The sequence below is a fragment of the Salvelinus sp. IW2-2015 genome, linkage group LG28 (genome assembly GCF_002910315.2).
Source record: "Salvelinus sp. IW2-2015 linkage group LG28, ASM291031v2, whole genome shotgun sequence".
NCBI lineage: Eukaryota > Metazoa > Chordata > Actinopteri > Salmoniformes > Salmonidae > Salvelinus > Salvelinus sp. IW2-2015.
In genome coordinates, this window is record NC_036868.1 from 27104480 (window position 1) to 27126987 (window position 22508).

The following is a 22508-nucleotide window of genomic DNA, read 5'->3' on the forward strand; positions in this document are numbered from 1 at the left end:
CTGAAAAACATAGACGCAAGCACTGTCTGAGTTCGTTAAGTAAAATAAATAACTTTTGAGACTCTTACCCCTACCTAGGTGTATGGAGTCGTCATGCATGCCCTTCAGAGTGCTATGGGTGACTGGAATTGAGGGTCACTCATGTCACACCCTTGATACTGTGTCAGGACAATACAATGCTAGCTAACTGAGATGAAATGAATAAAATGATTTAAAAACGTACTACTTTTGTAGGAGTTTCTGTCTTTTATATATTGCGATGGACATACTGGTAGGTACTAGTATGAGTGCTTTATTAGAGAAATAATGTTGGGTTTTTGTTATGAATTTATATCCACTAGAGGCCTTTTAGTTTTTGCCTGAAACATTCTCACCAACTGTCACTTTGTCTTGGGTGTACGTTGACTGACTCCCTCTGCCTTGGCAAGTCGCCATGTTTGTGTTGGCACTGAAGTGCTGTTTCCAGGAGATGTGCACCACCTGTACTAGTCTAGTGGACAGGGTCGAGCAGTTGTCACCACACGCACAGCTGGACCTATGAGCTGTCAACTTTATTCTGACACTCCCAGAGTAACACAATCGGAGCCATGCATTTGAGCAAATCCTGGGTGTCTAATTTGGCGTTCTTTCGGAATGCAGATTACGTTTTTGCACGGTTTATAGGAGATGAGTGTGAATGTTGAAGGGGTTTGCCAACCCATAACCAACCGAGCATCTGGTTGTTGCGGTTTGAAAATTACTATTTTGTAACCCTGTAGAGGCAACCCTGCAAAATATGGATGTGACATTTTTTTGTGTGCGTGTGTATATGATTAAAATCACATTCCTAGAACCTGTTTGTTCTCCCGGGGCTGTTTTACTTTTTTTTTTTAAATGTATAGTCTGTTAGGAATACTTTTTGGTCCGGGAGAACGCCCCCTGGTGCCAGCAGACCGGCTCTTGGAGGATTTGAGGGTAAGATAGTGAAACTTATAAGAGAACTGTAAAAAGATCCCTCTAAATGAAATGAAATACTTACAATAATTTGTGTGGAAGGGGAGTAGGGAGAGGGGTGGGAAAGGGATACATGTAAACAAAATATTTTATGACATTGAAATATGCTTCTTTTTTTTTATCATAAAAATATAAAAAATGTGCTGAGTAATTACTTGAGTAGAATAAAGTGAAATGATTTTCTAATTGGCCATATTCTAACTCGTTTTGTAAACTAACAGTGAAATGCTTACTTACAGGTCCTTTCAACAATGCAGAGAGAAAAATAAGAAGGAAAACACAAGGAATAATTACACAATGAGCAAAGATAACTTGGATATATGTACACGGGCATCCAGTACTGAGRCGATGTGCAGGGTTATGAGGTAATTGAGGTGTATATATGTACAAGTAGCACAGGCGGCCGGTGGCGTGTTAAATGGAGTGGGCATAGTAATTTCTGAAATGGAACGCATCAAGCACATGGTTTCAATGTGTTTGATACCATTCATTCCATTCTAGCCATTATGAGCCGTCCTCCCATCAGCAGTCTCCTGTGACATGTAGGTAGGGATAAAGTTATTAGGCAACAGGATAGACAATAAGCAGCAGTAGCAGCAGCGTATGTGATGAGTCAAAAGAGTTAGTGCAAAGGAGGGTCTATGCAGATAGTCCTGGTAGCTATTTAGTTAACTATTTAGCAGTCTTATGGCTTGGGGGTAGAAGCTGTTCAGGGTCCTGTTGGTTCCAGATTTGGTCTATTGGGACTGCTTGCTGTACGGGAGCAGAGAGAACAGTCTATGACTTGGGTGGCTGAATTCTTTGACAATTTTTAGGGCCTTCCTCTGACACCAGCTGGTATAGAGGTCCTGGATGGCAGGGAGCTCGGCCCCAGTGATGTGCTGGGGSGTACACACTTGCGGTAGTGTTGTATGTATCGAACTGCTTTGCTTTATCTTGGCCAGGTCGCAGTTGTAAATGAGAACTTGTTCTCAACTAGCCTACCTGGTTAAATAAATGTGAAATAATAAATAAAGATGAAAAAGTGCCTTGCGATCATACGTAATGCAGCCAGTCAAGATGCTCTCGGTGCAACCTTTTGAGGATCTGAGGGCCTGTGCCAAATCTTTTCAGTCTCCTGAGGGGGGAAGAGGCATTGTCGTGCATTCATGACAGTGGTGGTGTGTGTGGATCATGTTAATTTCTTAGTGATGTGGACACCGAGGAAGCTCTCGACCCGCGCCACTGCGGGGACAAAATCGTCTCCTTTGTCTTGCTGACTTTGAGGGAAAGTTTGTTGTCTTGGCACCACACTGCCAGGTCACTGACCTCCGTCAGGGGGCGGCAGGTAGCCTAGTGGTTAGAGCGTTGGGCCAGTAACCAAAAGGTTGCTGGATCGAATCCCGAGCTGACAAGTAAAAAATCGGTTGTTTTGCCCCTGAGCAAGGCAGTTATCCCACTGTTCCCTGGGCGCCAAAGACGAGGATGTCGATAAAGGCAGCCCCTCGCACCTCTCTGAGGGATTGGGTTAAATGCGGAAGACACATTTCAGTTGAAGGCATTCAGTTGTACAACTAGGTACCCCCCCRTTTTCCTCCCTACGGGCTGTCTCATCGTTGTCGGTCATCAGGCCTACCACCGTCGTGCTCTTCAGCAAACTTAATGATGGTGTTGGTGTCGTGCGCAGTCATGGGTGAACAGGGAGTACGGGAGGGGACTAAGCACGCACACCTGAGGGGTCCCTGTGTTGATGGTCAGCTTGGCCGATGTGTGGGTGCCTACCCTCACCACCTGGGGGCGGCCCATCAGGAAGTCCAGGTTCCAGTTGCAGAGGGAGGTGTTCAGTCCCAGGGTCCTGAGCTTGGAGGGCACTATGGTGRTGAACACTAAGCTGTAGTCAATGAACAACAATCTCACGTAGGTGTTCCTCTTATCCAGGTGGGAGAGGGCAGTGTGGAGTGCAATTCTTTGTGTTGTTGTGTCAACATGTATCGAGCATGTAAATTAAAATGTTTGAAAGAATGCAGATGGAGGGAAGGGGGTGCCTGTATTTCACTTTAGCTCTATGCATGCCCATTACATCTTGACTGGGGTGGTTTGTGGTATGTATGTGGTACAGGTTTTTAGCCAAGTGTTAATAAGCGCCAGCAGGTTGTAAGCCCTGCGTTATTCGAATCCGGTATCAGGATAAATAAAAAGCAAGGTCTGCTAACTTTCTTTAACTATGTTTAATTAACGCAAGCAATAAATGGCAAATGCAATTTTCGTATATACGGGTTCGCTGTATCACCGCGCAGGGTAAAACGGAGAACTCTGGAATGTGCGCAAACAACAGTTATTATACTATGACAGCCATATTTCCAACCCGTCCGTTGGCCTATCACAGTAGAGGCTGAGCGTGGTTTAAACTTTGCTCAGCCTATCGCTGGCACTCAGACTGGTCCCAGTCRCTTGGTGCTCMCAGGTGTCCGCATCTGGTCTTTGGGTAGATTAGATCTGTCTTGTMCRGCTCCCCAGATGCTACACTCAAACAGTTCCTWWTATGGTATTGTCCAGTYTRCTACCCTCCCTGGTTGGCCTGGAGATATGCACCCCTCCCCTCTCCAGATTGACCACAGCTTTTATAGCATGTCACTCTATGTTGCTCAGTCTTTACACACATACACACACACACAAACAATGCAGATGTAACAAAACAATATTCATCTTCATACAATATGGTAGCAGGCTATAGTGCATAAACATAAATCCTAACAAGGTGCGCAATGACGTAAACAGACTCAAAATGTATTTGTTAATTTCTCATTGCCATGATAGGAGCTATTTTGCTTCCCAGAATTTGTTTTGTTATAAGATCAGAAAGGTGTCAAAGCACGAGTATAATTTATGACTTAACTAAAGTGTGTGAAATATTACGTAACAGGGGTTTTAATTTATTTGTTTTTCAGATGGGAGTTGTAGTTTAACTGCATACAAGGTCAAGTTTTTTTTGCCTAGATGGAAACTCAAAGTACCATGATTCTCTTGGCTACTGCAAAGGCACGCCTACGCTAAATAAAACCATCGACTGTAATCCTTCATTACTAGAATCGAATGCTGGTGTTATTTTTCTGACTGCTACTTAACGTTAGTATTTGCATTGTTCTAATCAGAGAATGGACAACTCTGGGAAAGAGAAGGAAGCGATTCAGCTGATGGCTGACGCTGACAAGAAAGTGAAAACGTCTGGCTCATTCTTGGGAGGCATGTTTGGGTAAGAATGCTTCAGCAACGACGATGTCAATAAAGCTAACGTTCGTTAGCTAGTTTATCATCAGTCCGCATGCTAACTCAGTCTCTGGGTATTATCACAGAGCTGTTTACCATTAGAGATGACTCTTTGGCACCATGCCATCGTATGTAGCGAGCTCTATGATGCTACAATATGTGTTATGTGTTATGTGGCAATGGACATCCTCTAAGCATGCCATAGTAAACATTTGCCATTAAAATAACTAACTAGTTGCTAACTATAACCTCATGCATGCTTCTGCAGACAGTCTATGTTTAACCAGCTATAGTAACGTTAGCTAGCTAGCATTGCGCCTTCTAATTAGCAAAATTAGCGAATCTAAGCCTTGAAATATGCAGGTAATGGGAAATCTGTCATTTGGGCAGTGGCTCTGATTCTAAATATCTAACTAACCACCTTTGGATGATTTGTGCACGTACACTTAGTAAGTAACTTACTATTTATTGTCTGCCACAAATCAGTTACATTATTCCCTTCAAGTGAATGTAAACAACCTAGAAGCAGGTCACGACTCTTGGGCCTGTGCCATGAAGGCTAAGTAACATCCCAAAGGCAGGCGATTACTCTCCATGCATACATTTTTATGATTCTTTTGCGGTTTTTAAATTCTTAGTCACATATCGGGCCATCTGATACAGCACACCAATTCGGTCTTGACTAATTTAACAATTTCTATGAAGTGTAATCCTATATGCCACCTTTGTGTGTGCTGTATTTATGAATGCATTTGCCTGTAATTTATTCCAATAGTAGGATTTAGGAGTAGGTGTGTCTGCCAGTTCCAAGGCCACTGCAATGCAGGTCAGTCCTGTTCCAGTCTCTGGTGTATCTAACCAGTCAGCTTTTGATGTCTATTTGGCAGCCTTATTAAATTATATTGGTCACATACACATATTTAGCAGATGTTATTGTGGGTGTTGCGAAATGCTTGTGTTCCTGGCTCCGACAGTGCAGTAGTATCTAACCATCGTTACCTGTCTGTCTGTACCCTACCTAGGGTCCTGTCTTGCACCATCATGTGACATGCTTGGATTTGAACCTTTATTTAACTTTTTCATCAAACTGTCCCCTTTGACAATTTCTTACATATGTGACATGATTGCCCAAAACACGGGGCCCTAATCATACCATATCAGTGAAGAGAAGAAATCTGTTGCATTTGGTGTACACACACTAAGATTCACTGCATTCAGTACCTGGCAGCCATCCAATATTATTCTTAATGAAATGGCTCTCAAAAGGGCCACTAAGGTGAAAGCAATGGAGAGGTCTAAATCTGACACTTCTAACTCTTCATCGTTAGAGAAAAGACTACCTGTATGTCTGGCTTTGGGAACAGCKTTTCTACTGTACTATACCGGTGAACAACCATTAACATGCTGTATGAGGATCATATCAGATTGAGGTAGGCCTAAAGGCTTTCATTAAATGGCAGTCGACTTACATACTGATTTTATAGACTATGGCGATATTGTCTATAGGAATTCAGGTGCCGCTGTATTGAAGCCATGGGATGCAGTTTATCATAGCGTACTTGCTTTATTACGAGTGATAGGTTCAGTACACTTCATTGCATTCTGTAAATGAAAGTAGACTGGCCATCTTTGCAGTCTGGTAGATCGATGTGTTACACTCTTTGTTTATAAAGCCCTCCTGCATAAACTTCCGCCGTACCTTTCTTCATTGTTAACTTACAGACGTACGAGATACTACATGATGAGAGCAAGATTCTTTTTATTTGTCAAACTGCAGCCAAGCATCGGTCATGATGTCACTAGAATAAGACCCTCTATTTATTGGAAAGGATAATTAAGCTCATCGCTGTGCACATTCACCACCCTGTGAAGTTCATCATATCATCTGTAGCCTAATAAACTGCATGCATTCCCGAGTCGTAGTGGGAGGACCACACGATATTCTGTCGCGTGACTCCCAAGTTTGCTTCCATATGATGGTTATTATATCAATGTTTCTACATAAAGGGGTTTCCACCACCATTTCTCACATAATACATTATACCGACACAAAGATCCACCTTGTCTAGCGTATTTAGTTTTGTCGGAAAGTTTACATACAAATTTGCTGCTTCCATCAGGCCTGCCGCAAATTTAAAATATCCCGACATGTACTTTACGCGCAAAAAAAGGTTGGATGGAAACCTGGTTAGTGACTGATTGGACAGCTAGAGCATCATTAGTCAAGAGTTGGAGGACATTCCCATGGGGTCAGGGAGAGAGAGACTGAGAGAGCTCTATACCGGCACCACCATCCAAAATGGCCGCCTGACTGATGTCTTCTCTCTCAGCATAAGGGGTCTGGTCAATAATGAAAGTGCTTGGTTGATGAAAGCACTGCATTGTAGTCTTTTCCTATATTAGCAACTTCACCCACATCTAAAACTGTATCATTACGTGGCATAAGTTTGAGTCTTGTGTGTTAACCCTATGTATTTTGCTCTCCTCTCTCTCCAGTGGACCTCATAAAGTTGAAGAGGCTTGCGAAATGTACTGCAGAGCAGCCAACATGTTCAAGATGGCCAAGAACTGGAACGGTACACTTCTGTCTGCTCTATTTCACACTAAACATGGTTGACCTTGATTGAACGATTAGCCCATTAGTGGTTGCACGTTGTGTCAGAGTTGAGGTGCGCGCGTGCGTCTCTGACGAAGGTAGTAATTAAAACTAAAGCGTTAAATGCTGTCAGTATGGGAYGTATTGACTATACAGTGCTGTGAAAAAGTATTTGCCCCCTTTCTGCCCTCTTTTGTCATTTTTTTTTCATATCCTGGACACGGAATGTTGTCAGCTCTTTAACCAAAACCTAATATTAGATAAACGGAATCTATCCATAGAACATTCTTCCGGGAGTCTTGACGATCATCCAGGTGCTTATTGACAATTTCGGTTCGACCTTTTGGACGACATGGGTCCTGTTGTGTCTGGCSAAAACCGAACACTGCATTCCACATTAAGAACCTCGTAGCAACGGTCATGGTGGTGGAAGCGTGATGGTTTGCGGATGCTTCGCTGCCTCAGGACCTGGACGACTTGCCATCACTGAAGGAACCATGAATTCTGCTCATGAATTCTAATTCTACAGGAGAATGTCAGGCCATCCGTCTGTGAGCTGAAGAGCAGCTGGGTCCTGCAGCAAGAAAGTTATCCAAAACACACAAGCACGTCTACACCAGAATGGCTGAAAAGCAACATGTTTAAAGTTCTGGAATGGCCTAGTCAAAGTCTCTAGACCTAAACGCGATTTTAAGATGTTGTGGCAGGACATGAAACTAGCAGTTCACGCGCAAAAACCCACAAATGTCGCTGAGTTAAAGCAGTTCTGCATGGAAGAGCGGGCCAAAATGTATCCACAGGGATGTGAGACTGATCAACTACAGGAAGCGTTTGGTTGCAGTCTTTTCAGCTAAGGGTGTCACAACCGGTCTATTGAGTGTCGGGGCAATTACTTTTTCACACGGGGGCATTGGGTGTTGCATTAATTCAGCAAATGAAACAAGTATCAGTGTTATTTGTTCACTCGGGTTCCATTTATCTAATATTCGATTTTGGTTGAAGATCTGATAACATTCAGTGTCAGAAATATGCAAAAATAGAGTGAATCGGCACTAGGTCGACGTGTTTAATTAACAGTAGCCTACACACATGAAAGACTGGCGGTGTGTGCTGCCCACTCTGTGTGGATGGAGTCACTGTGTTTTGGAGTCATTTTAGCCGTGTGTCTCCTTCTGTAATTGCACAGCACTATTCTTGGACGGCCTTGAGGAACAAGGTGCAATGGATTTGCTTTATGTTGAGGTTAAATTTGTTTGTGTGTGTGTGTCTCCAGCTGCTGGTAATGCCTTCTGCCAGGCGGCCCGGATCCACATGCAGCTCCAGAACAAACACGACTCGGCCACCAGCTTCATCGATGCAGGAAACGCTTTCAAAAAGGCAGACCCCAGCGGTGAGATACCGCACACCAAAAAGCCAAACTGGGCCTTTTCGGCTACAGTAATTGACCTCAAACAGCCTGCTTTAACTTTTAGTTGACTACATTTCAGTCCCTTGTGAAAGTAGCAAAAACTGCTGCACATTTTCCAGGGCTAATAGAAGTCTGTGGTATGTGTCAGTCAGATCCACACAGGCAGCAGTGGGAGTTGTGGCTCTGGAACGATAACTTGAGCAGAATGGGCTCTACGGAGAAGCTAGTCTACTGGGGAGAGTGATAATGAGTTAGAATTCCCAGTCATTTCTTAGTGTTACACACGATAAGTCCAAGTCTTTCTGGTACTGTGTCAGAAATCAGGCCACCCTGTACAGGTTGTCTGTTTGCATCTGACATGTGGGCCAACCATCTGCTCCGGGGTCAGAGGGGAGAGCCATGCTATATTACTGACTATAAACTGGGTGGTTTGAGCCCTGAATGCTGATTGGCTGACAGCCGTGGTATGTCAGACCGTATACCARGGGTATGACAAAACATTTTATTTTTACTGCTCTTAATTACGTTGGTAACCAGTTTATAATAGCAATAAGGTCACCTCAGGGATTTGTGGTAAATGGKCAATATAACACGGCTAAGGGCTGTGTCCATACACTCCGCYATGCGTCGTGTCTAAGAACAGCCCTTAGSTGTGGTATATTGGCCATATASCACATGCCCTRGTGCCTTATTGCTTAACTATATTAAACTGTGACTATATTGCAAAGAAATTGCCCTTGAGTACCGTTCAATAAATATTTACTGAGTAYAATTGAGTAGCTCCAGTGGGCTCTCCTCTTTACCTTTTGGTATGATTAAAATTGTAGAAAGTTGGGGCTGGAGTACCAGCCCTGGGATGGTTATTATTGAGGTTAGCCTGCCATATTGTCGAGAGTGGATTTAATAATACACCCACCCACCGGTGGTGGTGGAATTATAACCTACTGTCGATGAAATACCCAGCCAGCCACAAGGAGAAATAAGATGTAATGTTATGCAAKCTTGATCTACGAGAGAATCGTAACGCAAGCGCCGGCATTGTTTCTTTCACTTCTTTCCAATTTTCAGAAATCTCCCTTTGACGTATGTATGCATCTAACCTACCCTAATACTGTCTGTCACTCTAACTCTCCCCTCTTCCTTTAATGCTGCCAATAGAGGCGATCAAGTGCTTAAACGCAGCTGTTGATATATACACAGACATGGTAAGACAGACGCTCACAGACGGGGACATGCACGGCCTGAACCATATAATACATTGTCATGGTTCATCATCACCGGTGTTCATGAATGACCGATTATTTTCCTTGTCAGAATTGATCCTCTTGGCTGTAGTTGTAAAACTGGTCTGATAATGCAGGTTCTACTATTTCATTCCAATGCTATTCTCTCTATGGCACCCTCCCTATAGTATAGCCCAGCCCCCTTGAAGATGTTCCTCTCTGTTTCAAAAGAGGGTGATGTATTTCGTGGAGTAGCTGACGATGGCCATTTCAACTGCAAACGTTTGTATTGTGACCCAGGCTACATCTGAAAGTACTTGGCTTCTTTGTCACGCCAGTTTAGTAGTGATGTCTCTCCTCTCTCTAAAGCCACTTAGTAACGATCAGGGTCCAGAGTATTTCCTGGTCTGGTCACGTAGTAAGGTAAAACTCCCGGCCCCAGTATTGATTCCTGTGTTTTGGCTCGTCCAGGGACGGTTCACCATCGCAGCCAAACACCACATCACCATCGCAGAGATCTACGAGTCAGAACTGGTGGATATAGAGAAGGTGCGTATTGAATGTGTTTGTGCGTGTGTGTCGTCGTATATGGTTATTGGACAACTAAGGTGTCTGAAGACTTGGAATAGTTTACCAATTTCTCGCCGTCTCATTTCCTTATTGGTTTACATTAGAAAGAAAATTCCATTATTTAGCATTTTCTGGACCTCGACTCAGTGTTTTGGTTCCCATTCCCCCCTGGTCCTGCTCTAGGCCATCGCCCACTATGAGCAGGCGGCAGACTACTACAAAGGAGAGGAGTCCAACAGTTCTGCAAACAAGTGTCTACTGAAGGTGGGGGCCTACGCCGCTCAGTTGGAACAGTACGCAAAGGCCATCGAGATCTACGAACAGGTGTGTGTGTGTGTGTCACCTCGGGATGCTTGTGGGTGCGCGTGTGTCTGAACAGAAACTGATTTGTATATCAATGGTTTCCCAATGAAAATTTATGAACCCAGTGAATTGACCGTGTTCGTGTGTGTGTTTCCAGGTTGGATCCAGCACCATGGATAACCCCCTGCTGAAATACAGCGCCAAAGAGTACTTCTTCAAAGCCTCTCTGTGTCACTTCATCGTGGATGAACTTAACGCCAAAGTCAGTCGGCAGCGCCATGTCWCCTAGACCATAAGGGGTTCAGTGCRGTTCAGATTTGTAAATGAAGCAGTCCTCTGACTTAGTGCTTTGTATGAAGGAAAACTGCATTACATTTTTTTTCTTTTTTCTGCAGCTTGCTGTCGAGAAGTACGAAGAGATGTTCCCAGCTTTCTCTGACTCAAGAGAGTGCAAGCTGTTGAAGGTATGTCACTGACCCCATCTCTAAAGCCTTCGATTTGTTAATTGTATCCCTTTTATGGTGTTGATCATGGTAATATATTAAAGTTATATTGTGCAAAGTTCACTAGATCCACTACTACTGTGTAGCACCTGCACGACAGCCATTTTGCAGAAGCAATCTTACAAGCTACTGTAAATCACTGTTTTACAGAAYCTCCTGGATGCTCATGAGGAACAYAACTGTGAAGCTTTCACAGAAGCAGTAAGTCTAAATGCCTCATTGATTCACAGGGCGGGCTGCTTTTTTCCCTTTTTGAAAAAAAATGTGGGTCTGATGTCGTTGCCTACCATTGGATTGGTGAAAGCCATTGACTCCAGTGCATGGCATTCACAYATCCAGTCATGCCAGATCAGTAATTATTTAAGGAAAGAAAGCATGGATTCCTTTTAGTATATGAACAGGTGCTTAGATTMAATCTTATTCCCTTTCAACCTCCCTCAGATTAAAGAGTTTGACTCCATCTCTCGTCTGGACCAATGGCAGACCACRATGCTGCTGCGCATCAAGAAGACCATCCAAGGGGACGAGGGAGACCTGAAGTGAGACCACGCCAGGGGGAACACAGCACCGCGGGGCCCACACATGGCATGCCACCCCTCTCCACTACTTCACCCCTTACTCATCCCATATTGTTTTTGTGCAATGACTCAGTCCACGTTCTTACATGCAGAATGTCCAGTTAGTTAAATCCGCTGCAATGTCTCGGCCAGGGGTCTGACTTTTGGGGATGGATTTGAGGTTTTGGTCAGCTAAACAATTTGTTTAATTTAGTAAATCTGTTCCCAAGTATTCCCACAAATTTAAAAAAGGGATATGCGATCGTGTATCAATGTAATGAAGGTGTGAAATTATTATTTTCAAATACAATCTCTTTTTGGGCTTAGTTGTGGTAATTTTGCAGTGTACAAATTATTAGAATTATGTTCTGGCACCGAAACCATCCACTACTACAAAAATGATCCTGCGTCTGAATCTAGTTGCCTACCCCTGGTGTAGGTCTTTATAAAGACTATGTATACTCTGTTGAATTCTATTATAATATCAGTGCTCTCTTATCGCCAAACTCTAGTTAGGATGTGGATCCAGTCGCTCCTCTTTCTGGAGGATAGATCCGATACGTTTCCTGTTTAGTGGTGAGTAAACTTCTGAGAAGGGCAGAGAGGCATTCTAATACTAAGGCATTGATCACTGACGTTAGTATTGAGCGCACACACACACGGCATGATTTGTACAGCTGTAATTCATTATTCTATTAGGTTCAACAGATGTGACCTTTCATCTAGAAATGAGTATTTTAAATATATATTTCCATTGTCTTTGCTTGGCTTCCAACTGAAAAGTCTTAAAGGGAAATGTCCATTACTTATATCATAAATGGTTCTTGTAAACAAAGGTATTCCAGCCTGAGATGACACAATGAATTGTTTCATATTTAAAAAAAAATCTTATTCTTGAAATGGACAATTGATACAAATACAATTTATTTACAATCAAGACATGGCCAGAAAGTATATTTTGCTTAGTTAGCATTTTTTCCATATTTCTTAGGCAGATTGTGTAATAATACAGAATATGTGAGGCGACTTCCTAATTCTGCTTGTAAATGATTTTTTTTAACGCAGAGCTAAGAATATCCCTTGCCCTCTTGTAAGAGCAGTTTCATTTCTGAACTCCAGCTTGTTCTTCCATTGTCACTCATGTTGATGTAYTATGTGTTGTGAAGTTGTAACCATGTTGGTGTATGCTAGTGCATCCTCTTGCTGGCCACTAGCAGAGCTGCATTTCTTTGTGTGTATAGGTAATAGTGTTGTGCAACATTTCCTAGTAGTGAACTGCGGCAAGGTTTCTACTGAGTGCCCCACAACGTAGGGGGCAGTCAGCCTGCATATCAAGCTTCTTTCAGATGGAATGGTGCTATTTTCTGTTTTATTTGGTCTGTGTCTGAAAATGAACTAAATAAAATCATTATCATTCTGTGGGTCTCTACTGATAATGCTGTTTGTCGAAAACTTAGTCCACACAATTTGAATATGATATGTGCATGTATATTTTAATTTGTATTAGTGATGTTAGGAGTAAATGTCAAAACGTGTTACACAAAAGAAACCATGAATTAAGCAAACTAAGGCAGAGATTCTGATTGCGCGTTATAAACCTTGCAGCGTTTTCCGACTAAGCCAACATATGCCGCGTCGACCGTGAATGGGATCTCTGTGGAATCATTGCCTTGAATGATACATTTATACCCAAACAAATTTTTTTTTCTCACGAGATTGCAACCTTACCATTTATTTATAGCTTAGTTTCAGGTCTGGAACTCACCTTTCTGGTAAAAATGGTTATACATTTTGTGTACTCACTTGATGCAAGCTCAAATACATAATATTTGTACTAAGAAAATACATTTTTTTCCTGTTCAACAAAAGTGGGGCTTAAATATAAATATAGGAACAATCAAATAAACAACTTACTAAGCTAACATGTGTAATTGTTTTAAGATGMTAATACCAAGGATCATTTAGCTATTAGATTTTGAATTGTAGGTCCCCTTTAAGTATAAAAAAATATCTAATTATTTGATATATTGACTTTGGCCTTACTTTTAGCCTATACAAAACACATTGATAACAGATTCATGGAAAACAGAAGTTTCTGTCCTACAGCTGAGAGATATAAGAACTGGAAACTTTTTGTTGTTGACATATTAAATCCCTTTTGTCACTAAACTACTTCCATATATACAGTGCATTCGGAAAGTATTCAGACCACATGATTTTTCCCAAATGTTGTTACGTTACAGCCTTATTCTAGAATGGATAACATTTCCCTCAATCTACACACAATACCACATCATGACAAAGCAAAATCAGTTTTTTTTGTAATTATTTCAAATGTGTATTAAAAATAAAAAACTGAAATATAACATTTACATAGGTATTCAGACCCTTTCCTCAGTACTTTGTTGAAGCACTTTTGGCAGCAATTAGTCTCGAGTCTTCTTGGGTATGACGCTAGAAACTTGGCACGCCTGTATTTGGGGAGTTTCTCCCATTCTTCTCTGCAGATCCTCAAGCTCTGTCAGGTTGGATGGGGAGCGTCGTTGCACAGCTATTTTCAGGTCTCTCCAGAGATGTTCGATCGGGTTCAAGTCTGAGCTCTGGCTGGGCCACTCAAGTACATTTATAGACTTGTCCCGAAGCCACTCCTGCATTGTCTTGGCTGTGTTCTTAGCGTTGTTGTCTTGTTGGAAGGTAAACCTTCGCCCCAGTCTGAGGTCCTGAGCGCTCTGGCGCATGTTTTCATTAAGGATATCTCTGTACTTTGCTCTGTTCATCTTTCCCTCGATCCTGACTAGTCTCCCAGTCCCTGCCACTGAAAAACAGCTCCACAGCATGATGCTTCCACCCCCATGCTTCATGGTGTCAGGTTTCCTTCAGATGTGATGCTTGGCATTCAGACCAATGAGTTCAATCTTGGTTTCATCAGACCAGAGAATCTTGTTTCTCAGTCTAGGAGTCTTTAGTCTTTAGGTGCCTTTTGGCAATCTCCAATCTCTGGCCACTCTACCATAAAGGCCTGATTGGTGGAGTGCTGCAGAGATGGTTGTCCTTCTGGAAGGTTCTCCCATCTCCAAAAAAACAGTTTTCGCTTTGTCATTATGGGTTGTGTGTAGATTGATGAGAAAAAAATATATTTAATACATTTTAGAATAAGGCTGTAATGTAACAAAATGTAGAAATTGGGAAAGGGTCTGAATACTTTCCAAAAGCACTGTACTTCCAATAATGTTTTTAACGGGTACTGGGCTACCTTCAGACGAGGCTTGTGAGCATCCTAGAGCAAAACAACCGAAATGTAAGTGTTCGTGAGAGACTCACCTTTCCATAGAGGGGTCATATTAGTGTGTAGCCCAATCTGTTCAGATGTGAGAAGACCGATTTTAGGGGATGTCGCATGGTCTGACAAACACTGCTGTAGCTCGGCCACCTTTCAAAGCAGAAGGCCTATATCGGCGGATGCGGTGGATTGAGACGCAGCCCACATCTCTAGCTTATTAAACAGATCGATTTTTATGGAGATGTATTTATGCTAATTTGATTTCCACGGGGCAACGGAAATTTATTCAAGGGGTTAATGGCAGTACAATATCGGTACCTTTTCATATAACTGCCGACAGACTTTTCTCCTAAAAGCCCACTAAGAGGTACAGAGACACCATTCAAATGTGTGCAGACTCATTACAACTTCACTCACTGAATGTGTCCGCCTGTGACCAAGAGAAAGTGCTCCTTTCAATTCTATGAAATGACTCAMTATTTTTGTTTTTTATGTTGAAAGCTCTAAATCCAGCTGAAAATATCACGTCGAGATGAAACCACGACTGTTGGACTCGCTAGACCCCTCAAACTCAACTCTGGACCTCAAAGCCAGTTCCACTGTTTTCTTTCATTATTCCCCCTCTAATCAGGGACTGATTTAGACCTAGGACACCGGGTGTATGCAATTCATTATCAGGTAGAACAGAAAACCAGCAGGCTCCTAAATGTGGGCCGGAGGCTTAGTACGGGGGATGTGACGCAATTGCGGAGTGCAAATCGAACTTCATAATGCATCGGCCGTGTGCCTCCCAAATGTTATAACAATGTGGAGGGCTCCTTATAGCTCTGTATAGATCCGCATTGACATGAATAGTTGACGGTAGGTGGGGGCGGAAGGTCCTGTATAAACAGAAAACTCACTTCCTTGACAACAGCTCTGCTCCGCGAAGAAGTAGGAACGCTCCGACCTCTGCGGAGGCCGCGTCACAGTAAATGCTGTACGTCCACCGCAGACACCAGATTGACCATGCAGAGCCTTTAAGAGTTGAACACCCTCGCACTAGACCTGGGTTGTCAAACTCTTACCATGGAGGGCCTAGTGTCAGCAGGTTTGAGTTTTTTTCCTTTCAATTAAGCTATTAAGGTGTGGGGAGTTCCTTACTAATTAGGGCCCTTAATTCATCAGTCAAGTACAAGGGAGGAGCGAAGCCCACAGCCACTCGGCCCTCTGTGGAATGAGTTTGACACCTGTGCACTAGACTGTCCCCTTTCATATGCTGTCTCCCAGAGGGAGGGTAAATCGATTATTTGTCTGGATAGGCCAGAAGGTGTGACACGTTACTCCCTATGCAAATGTGCGGTCTGAAACCTGACACTTCCAAGTCCGTTCTGCTGAGAGAGTGGTAGCGGAGTGCAGACAGATGGAGCTTTCGGGCACTGGACACTACGACGTTCACATATGGCTTTGAACACCAAAATGTCAGTTGGAACCTGTCCAGAACGGCGCAATATTTTAGAGGTTAAAAGCCGCAATACCTATAACCCACAACCGGATCCCAGCCTTAGTTTCAYAGAGACAACCCCATAACTTTTCGTCAACAGAGTAGAGGACAGACATAAAATATGAATTCAGACCCAATAAATAGACAACAAATAGTCCCTTCCATATGTATTTGGACAGTGAAGCTACACATTTTAATTTGGCTCTATACTCCAGCATATTTGGATTTGAGATCAAATGTCTCATATGAGGCAACAGTACAGAATGTCACCTTTTATTTGAGGGTATTTTAATACTCTTTGTGTTAAGTTTTMCCCGATAGGAACTGAATGGTGAATGGAGTAATTGTATTTCTKAGTGAGTAGATAAGATGTTTCAGAACACTTCCACATGAATCCTGATAATGCCATGATTAAGAAAAATCATGAATGAATAATGACGAGTGAGAAGGTTACAGAACTTGATAACCTGATCATTAACATGGGAGTTCAGCATTTTCTTTTTTGGGGGGGGGGGTGTATGATCTCTGTGCCTCTAACTTTCTCACTCACCATTATTCACAATTCATTCATGGATTATCCATAATCATGGTAGCATCCACATTAATGTAGAAATGTTAAAAACATCCTTATTTACAATAAAAGTTACTCCAAAATGACAATACACCATTCACCATTCAGTTCATTGGTCAAAACACAACCCAAAACAAACTGCAAATGCATCCAATGAGTTTGTAGTCACAAGCTTAACGTAGTCATTGCATGCTACAAATACAGGACCAAATACTACACTTTTGACGACTTTAATACACTGTAAGTGAATGTGTCCAAATACTTATGACTTCTTCAAATGGGGGGGGGGGGGACTAGAGTCAGTGGTGCCAGGGAAACAGCCTCTCCCGCAATGTCAGCAAAACCAAGGAGCTGATTATGGACTACAGGAAACAAGGGGAGGAGCACGCCACTATTGTCATCGACCGGGCTGCAGTGGAGAAGGGTAAAAAGCTTCAAGTTCCTCGAAGTGCACATCACAGAGAACCGGACATGATTCAATCACACCCCCGGCCGTGGTTTAGCAGCAGCGTCTCTTCTGAGTATTGGGTCTCGGACGAACAGGCTCAGAGACAGCTTCTACCACCAGGCCATCACACTGCTAAAAATCTAAACCTAGCGAACCCCCTGCACAGATCTGCACCGTAGAGACTATTTGCATTAGGCWCCTTAGAAATGATTTGCACCGACTACACACATATTCAACCCTTACACACAAACACCCATAAGCACACAAACACCAAATAAACACACACTCAATGCTGCTGTTCTAGTACTATTGAATCCACAACCCACTTTATATTTGTACATAGTGTAAATACAGTCCATTATTACTATGCATATTACCTCTTCTACGACTTGTTATTCTCTACTTGACTCTTCACTGTTATTGCTGATTAACGTACCGCATTGAGGGAACTAGCGTAAACATTTCACTGCGCCTTGATTACCAGCTGTAAAATGTGTATGTGAGGAATACATTTGATTTGATTTCGATACAGTGCGTTCATTTAGTAAACAGAAAAAAGGTAGTGTTCCGTCGMCGCCTCGCATGAAACATTTGACCTCAAAATCCCKAAATYCTGGAGTACAGAGACAAATTAAAGGAATTATCTTCAATGCCCAAATACATATGGAAGMGAGTGTACATTGAGATACATGCCAACCTACACCACAGTATCTTCGGTGGACACCTCCAGGTCTTCCACAGTACCAATGTCCTCTGGTACACTGTGTTGTTCCTCATTAGAGACAGCAGCGCTCTGTGTCTCAGTCTCCAGTTCTGATGTCTGCACTGTAACACACTCCTCAGAGATCGGGGCACACTCTGAAACTGCCTCCTCAGGATCCCCAATGGTCGTCATATCTGAACCAGGCCCAGCTTCCAAATCTGGAGCCAAGATGGTCTGCGACACCGCAGTTTCCAGAACACACGAAGTTGAAAGACTGGTCTCTGAAACTGGGGCAAATATGGCCCCTGAAACAGTGACTGGGACAGAGACAGACACAGTCTGGACAGGGAGGACACCAGAGGAGGACGAGGACACAGAGATGGAGGACATAGAGACAGGGATAGTAAAGGGGACAGAGACAGTGGATCCATCCAGAGAGATGACACTGGCCCCGGTGCCGTCTGTGGTGACGATGGGTAGCTGGGTCCCAGCCGGCATCTCTGTCTGGATGACTGTGAACCCACCCAGGGTGGTGTGGCTAACCAGGGCGATGGTCCCTGGGTCGCCCCAGCTGGCTGAGAGGGTGATGGGCTCACCAGGAACCAATATGGTCCCCTCCTGGAGCCTACCTCCAGCTCCACTATCCCCTTCCACCTCCCGAACCACCGTCTCTATTTTAACCTTTCTACCAAGGCTTCTGGGTTTCTTTGTCTTTTTCTCCATGTTGTCCTTGAGGACCACCAGGTAGTTCTTCCACGGAGTGTTCTGGTCGTGAGTCTGTGGAATACAGTGCACATCGTCAAATAACAGGCGTTTGCAGCACCTGTCAATGTCTCCAACATGACGTATCACATACATTTTAGTATTGAAACGAGTGTTGTTGCAGTAGTGTAGTAACGCACCATGGTGTGTCTGCGTACAGTGGACTTGTCCGTGAAGGTACGGTTGCAGAGGCCACACATGTAAGGCTTCTCCCCTGTATGAATCCTCTGGTGCCTCTGGAGGGCATTCAGCTGGGTGAACTGCTTATCACAATCTGTACAGTGGTACGGACGCTCACCTGAGACAGAACACACACAGGTCAGACAGGGGTTAAAGGTCAAGGGTCAGCAGAGGCAGACATTTTCACTATAAAATGGAAGATACCTCACTATTAAAGGGTAGTAGCAATGTGTCTTGTGATTAGTAACCGTAACATTCGATGCAGTCAGCATGAAAATAAAATGGCTACATTAGGTGTAATATCGCAGTGGTTACCTGTGTGTATCTTCATATGCTGGTGGAGGGAGTTTCTCTGGGCGAAGGCCCGACCACATTGTTCACACTTGTAAGGCCTGGAGCCTGTGTGGATTCTGGAGTGGTGTTTCAGGTATTCTTTAGAGGCAAAGCTTTTCCCACAGCTCTCACACATAAAAGGCTTCTCTCCTGGTAGGCCAAACAAAACAGATTGGTTTAGACTGGTTTGTGTAGATCTAAGAAACAGTGTAAAAATCCTGATTAAATCAGGAAAAGCCAAATCTAACAGCTTTAAAATAAATGTACAGTGTATCTGTGTAAGAAGTGGAATTCTTACCTGTGTGGGCCCTTTTGTGATAGGACAACATGTGGTTCTGGGTGAACCTCGCATCACACTGGTCACAGGCGAAAGGCTTCTCTCCTGTGTGAGTCCTGCGGTGGGTCTTGAGGGCTGAGCTCTGGGAGAACTTGGCTTCACAGTCAGTGCAGGAGTAGGGCTTGTCTCCTGTGTGTGTTCTCTCGTGTAGCGTCAACGCTGTCTTAGAGCTCAAAGCCTTGTTACACACAAGACAGGTGTGCCGCTCACCGCCTCCCTCGTGCACCTAGACGTAGAAAAGAGTCAATATTTATTGTCTCAATTAATGATTAGTCTTGCAGCAAATTGAAAAGGATATGCCAGTTTCACATAGTGCCCTTCATTTGACCAGGCCCACGTGGGTTAGCCACCAACGGCTCTGGTCAAAAGTTGTGCCCTACGTGGGGAACAGGGCGTGAATCGAGAGAATCCTACATAAAAGTGTTACAAAAGCAGTCCCAAATCCTCCGACTCAGACCCATCCTAACCTGTCGCCGGTGGCGCGTCACGTCCTTCTTGCGCTTGAAGGTCTTGGTGCAGACATCACAGGGGAACAGTCTTTCGTCACTGTGGACGTGTCTCTGGTGGATCTTCAGGTTGCAGCGGTTGGCGAAGGTCTGCTGGCAGGTGTCACAACGGTACGTCACCTCCCCCTGCACACTGTGGCTCGTCCTGGTGGTCATGGTAACAATGTAGTTATTAGAGACGCGATCAGAACAACAACGACAATAGTTGAGAATTCAAGTTTCCTAACCCCTTTACAAGTGCTCAAAGCACTTTACATTGCACAGTACAGTGTAGGTCTACATTTGTCTTCTCTCATTTTCAAACCCACCTATTCATGATCCAACGAATGTCTAACTGATGTGCAATATCCAATTCCACCTACTTGATGTGCTTCAGGTAGCTTTTCTCATAGTGGAAGGTCCGTTGACATTTGTCACACTTGTATTGAGTGTCAATACGTCTGGATGATCTGTTGGTGGCACGCTCCTCTCCCTCCTCCTCACCCTCCTCTTCCTTGCCGGGCAAGAAGAGGGAGTCATCTGGACAATCCCCCGGTATATCTCCCTCATCTTCATCATCAACGTCTGTTGACTCCAGTCCCGCCCCCTCTTTTTCAGGCAGCAGCTCTGGAAGGGCCTCTTCTGCCTCCTGTGTAATAACAACAATCGTCAAGATCGATTGGACAACACTTTTGTCTAGACGTTCTAAATGCTCTTACACGCCTCATCCGCCAAATCAAAGCACGTCAACATTGCACCTACCTGTGTGTCGTCAGTGTTCTCCCCCTGATTGGTTGTCTGAGTGTTGTTGTCAGGCAGATCTTCCATCTGCGCCTCGGTCTGGTCCTTCATCTTCCTCACGTACTTCTTCTTAGGAATGTCAATGAAGACTCTGCGCCCTGCCAGCCTGTTACTCCTCCTCCCAGAGACCTCAGTGTCTTTATTCACCTCTGACCTCTCCTCCTCGGCTGTGACCTCGACCTTTGCCCTTTTCTCCCCTCTCTCCGGTTTTGTTGGAGGAATCAGCCTCTTGGTGGGGGCTATTTTGGGAACTTTGTTGACTCCGACCCCCAGCGCCACATCCTCCTCTCCCACATAATTCAAATCAGCTTCCATGTCCTGTGACATGGACGCTTCAACCCCGTGCAGACTCGAGCTGCCTTCGTCGAGAACCGAGCTGCAAGCCTGGACAAGGCTCTTACACTCCAACAGTGTCGCCACTTCATGTATTACACCAATCTTGTCTTTAGCAAACTCTTTATCCACCTCCAGTTTGCCAGTGTATACATATTCCAAGAACCTGGTGAAATCAGTGGTTCGAACGTTCCCCAAGAATAGTTTCTTGGGTGGGTCCGGGGCCAGTAGGATGTTCTTGAAGTAGCCGCTGGAGGCAGCTAGGACCGCCTGGTGAGCCTCAAACTCTTCCAGCTCACCCTGGTAGTCCACCTGGACTGTGACATCACACAGGTGGCCATGCAGTCTGAGCTGGTGCAGAGACTGAAGCATGTCCTCATGGTGGAAGGCTGAGGAGAGCTGGACCACTTGGTCACTCATGGTTCATACTGTTGATACTGATAGACAAATGTTATAAAAACAGATCAATGGTAGCAAAGCAATCCATTCCTGGCTAAAGTGAACTTGTTTATTTTTGGGGGGAGTGACCATGTGGACTTATAGCGTTACAGTAACCTTAGCTAGCTAGATATATTCACTTAGCTTGCTAGCTATATAACGTTATGGTTAAGGCCTGTGCTTGGGGCTAGCTTACTATAGCTAACGTTAGGTGGTTGGCTAGTTGGCTAGATGGGAAAAAGTAGCTGGCTAGGCAAGCTCAAAAACGAGTTTGACTCAATCAGCTGCTCATGTTTTGACTGGCCAACCGTCAAAACGAGTAACGTTAGCACACAAGCGAGTTAGCATCAAGCTAACGTTAAGCTTACTAGATTGAGCCACGGCAATAAACTATCTAGTCAAAGACAGAAAAACAGTTGATGGTTGTTTTTCCATGAAACACTTTCTTTTGCAGTGTTTCAGTTATGATCAGCAAGCAACAGCGGAATATGTGCAATGAACGTGTACGCATCACAACCAACTCTTTCTTACCGTAAGCTCGGTAAAATGGCAGCCCTTCACAAATGCAGCACAACGAAAGTATTTCCTGTAAAATCTGCACCCGAATTCGAGAGATCCGTTTTCACTTCGGCCATATTGGATAGATTCGGTCCGTTTCAGATGATTTGCTATACGTTCTTAGTACCCGTTTCAAATGTTCACAAGTAACGTTAGAACAAAGCGACTCTGGATCAGTTCTTAGGATCATTGAACATTTTTATAGAAATAACTAGACATCAAAATTTAAAAAATAATTATTTGTRTATTCAGCTCATGGTGTCGCGATACCTTTGCAAATGCAAAACAATTGATTTGTCATTATGTAGAAGAAGAAAATAACATTTTCAGACGCATATCAATTGCGTTGCCATTTTTTAATTCATAGATAATAGATTAATAATGCATTTTGTAAATC

The 22508-nt window shown here is 43.7% G+C and overlaps 2 protein-coding genes across 4 annotated transcripts; one reads left to right on the forward strand and one right to left on the reverse strand.

The window, feature by feature from the left end:
* The first annotated feature begins 4017 nt into the window (after positions 1–4017).
* On the forward strand, positions 4018–12035 carry napbb (N-ethylmaleimide-sensitive factor attachment protein, beta b). 2 transcript variants are annotated; one of them, XM_023974035.3, is made up of 10 exons: positions 4018–4225; positions 6736–6815; positions 8109–8225; positions 9402–9448; positions 9938–10015; positions 10220–10360; positions 10497–10601; positions 10735–10803; positions 10993–11043; positions 11284–12035. In XM_023974035.3, the coding sequence occupies exons 1-10, from the start codon at positions 4128–4130 to the stop codon at positions 11383–11385; spliced, it is 888 nt and encodes a 295-aa protein (XP_023829803.1). In that variant the 5' UTR covers positions 4018–4127; the 3' UTR covers positions 11386–12035. The 2 variants fall into 2 exon arrangements, with proteins under 2 accessions (XP_023829803.1, XP_070291941.1); XM_070435840.1 differs by lacking the exon at positions 9402–9448.
* Positions 12036–17471: 5436 nt separating this feature from the next.
* Positions 17472–22174, reverse strand: gzf1 (GDNF-inducible zinc finger protein 1). Of its 2 annotated transcripts, XM_023974210.2 has the most exons (8): positions 22085–22174; positions 20744–21552; positions 20365–20630; positions 19964–20147; positions 19458–19722; positions 19142–19309; positions 18787–18944; positions 17472–18661 (listed from the first exon to the last, which is right to left on the reverse strand). In XM_023974210.2, exons 2-8 carry the CDS (start codon positions 21533–21535, stop codon positions 17879–17881), a joined length of 2616 nt encoding a protein of 871 aa, XP_023829978.1. In that variant the 5' UTR covers positions 21536–21552; positions 22085–22174; the 3' UTR covers positions 17472–17878. The 2 variants fall into 2 exon arrangements, with proteins under 2 accessions (XP_023829978.1, XP_070291940.1); XM_070435839.1 differs by lacking the exon at positions 22085–22174 and having other exon boundaries at positions 20744–21630.
* Positions 22175–22508: the final 334 nt, after the last annotated feature.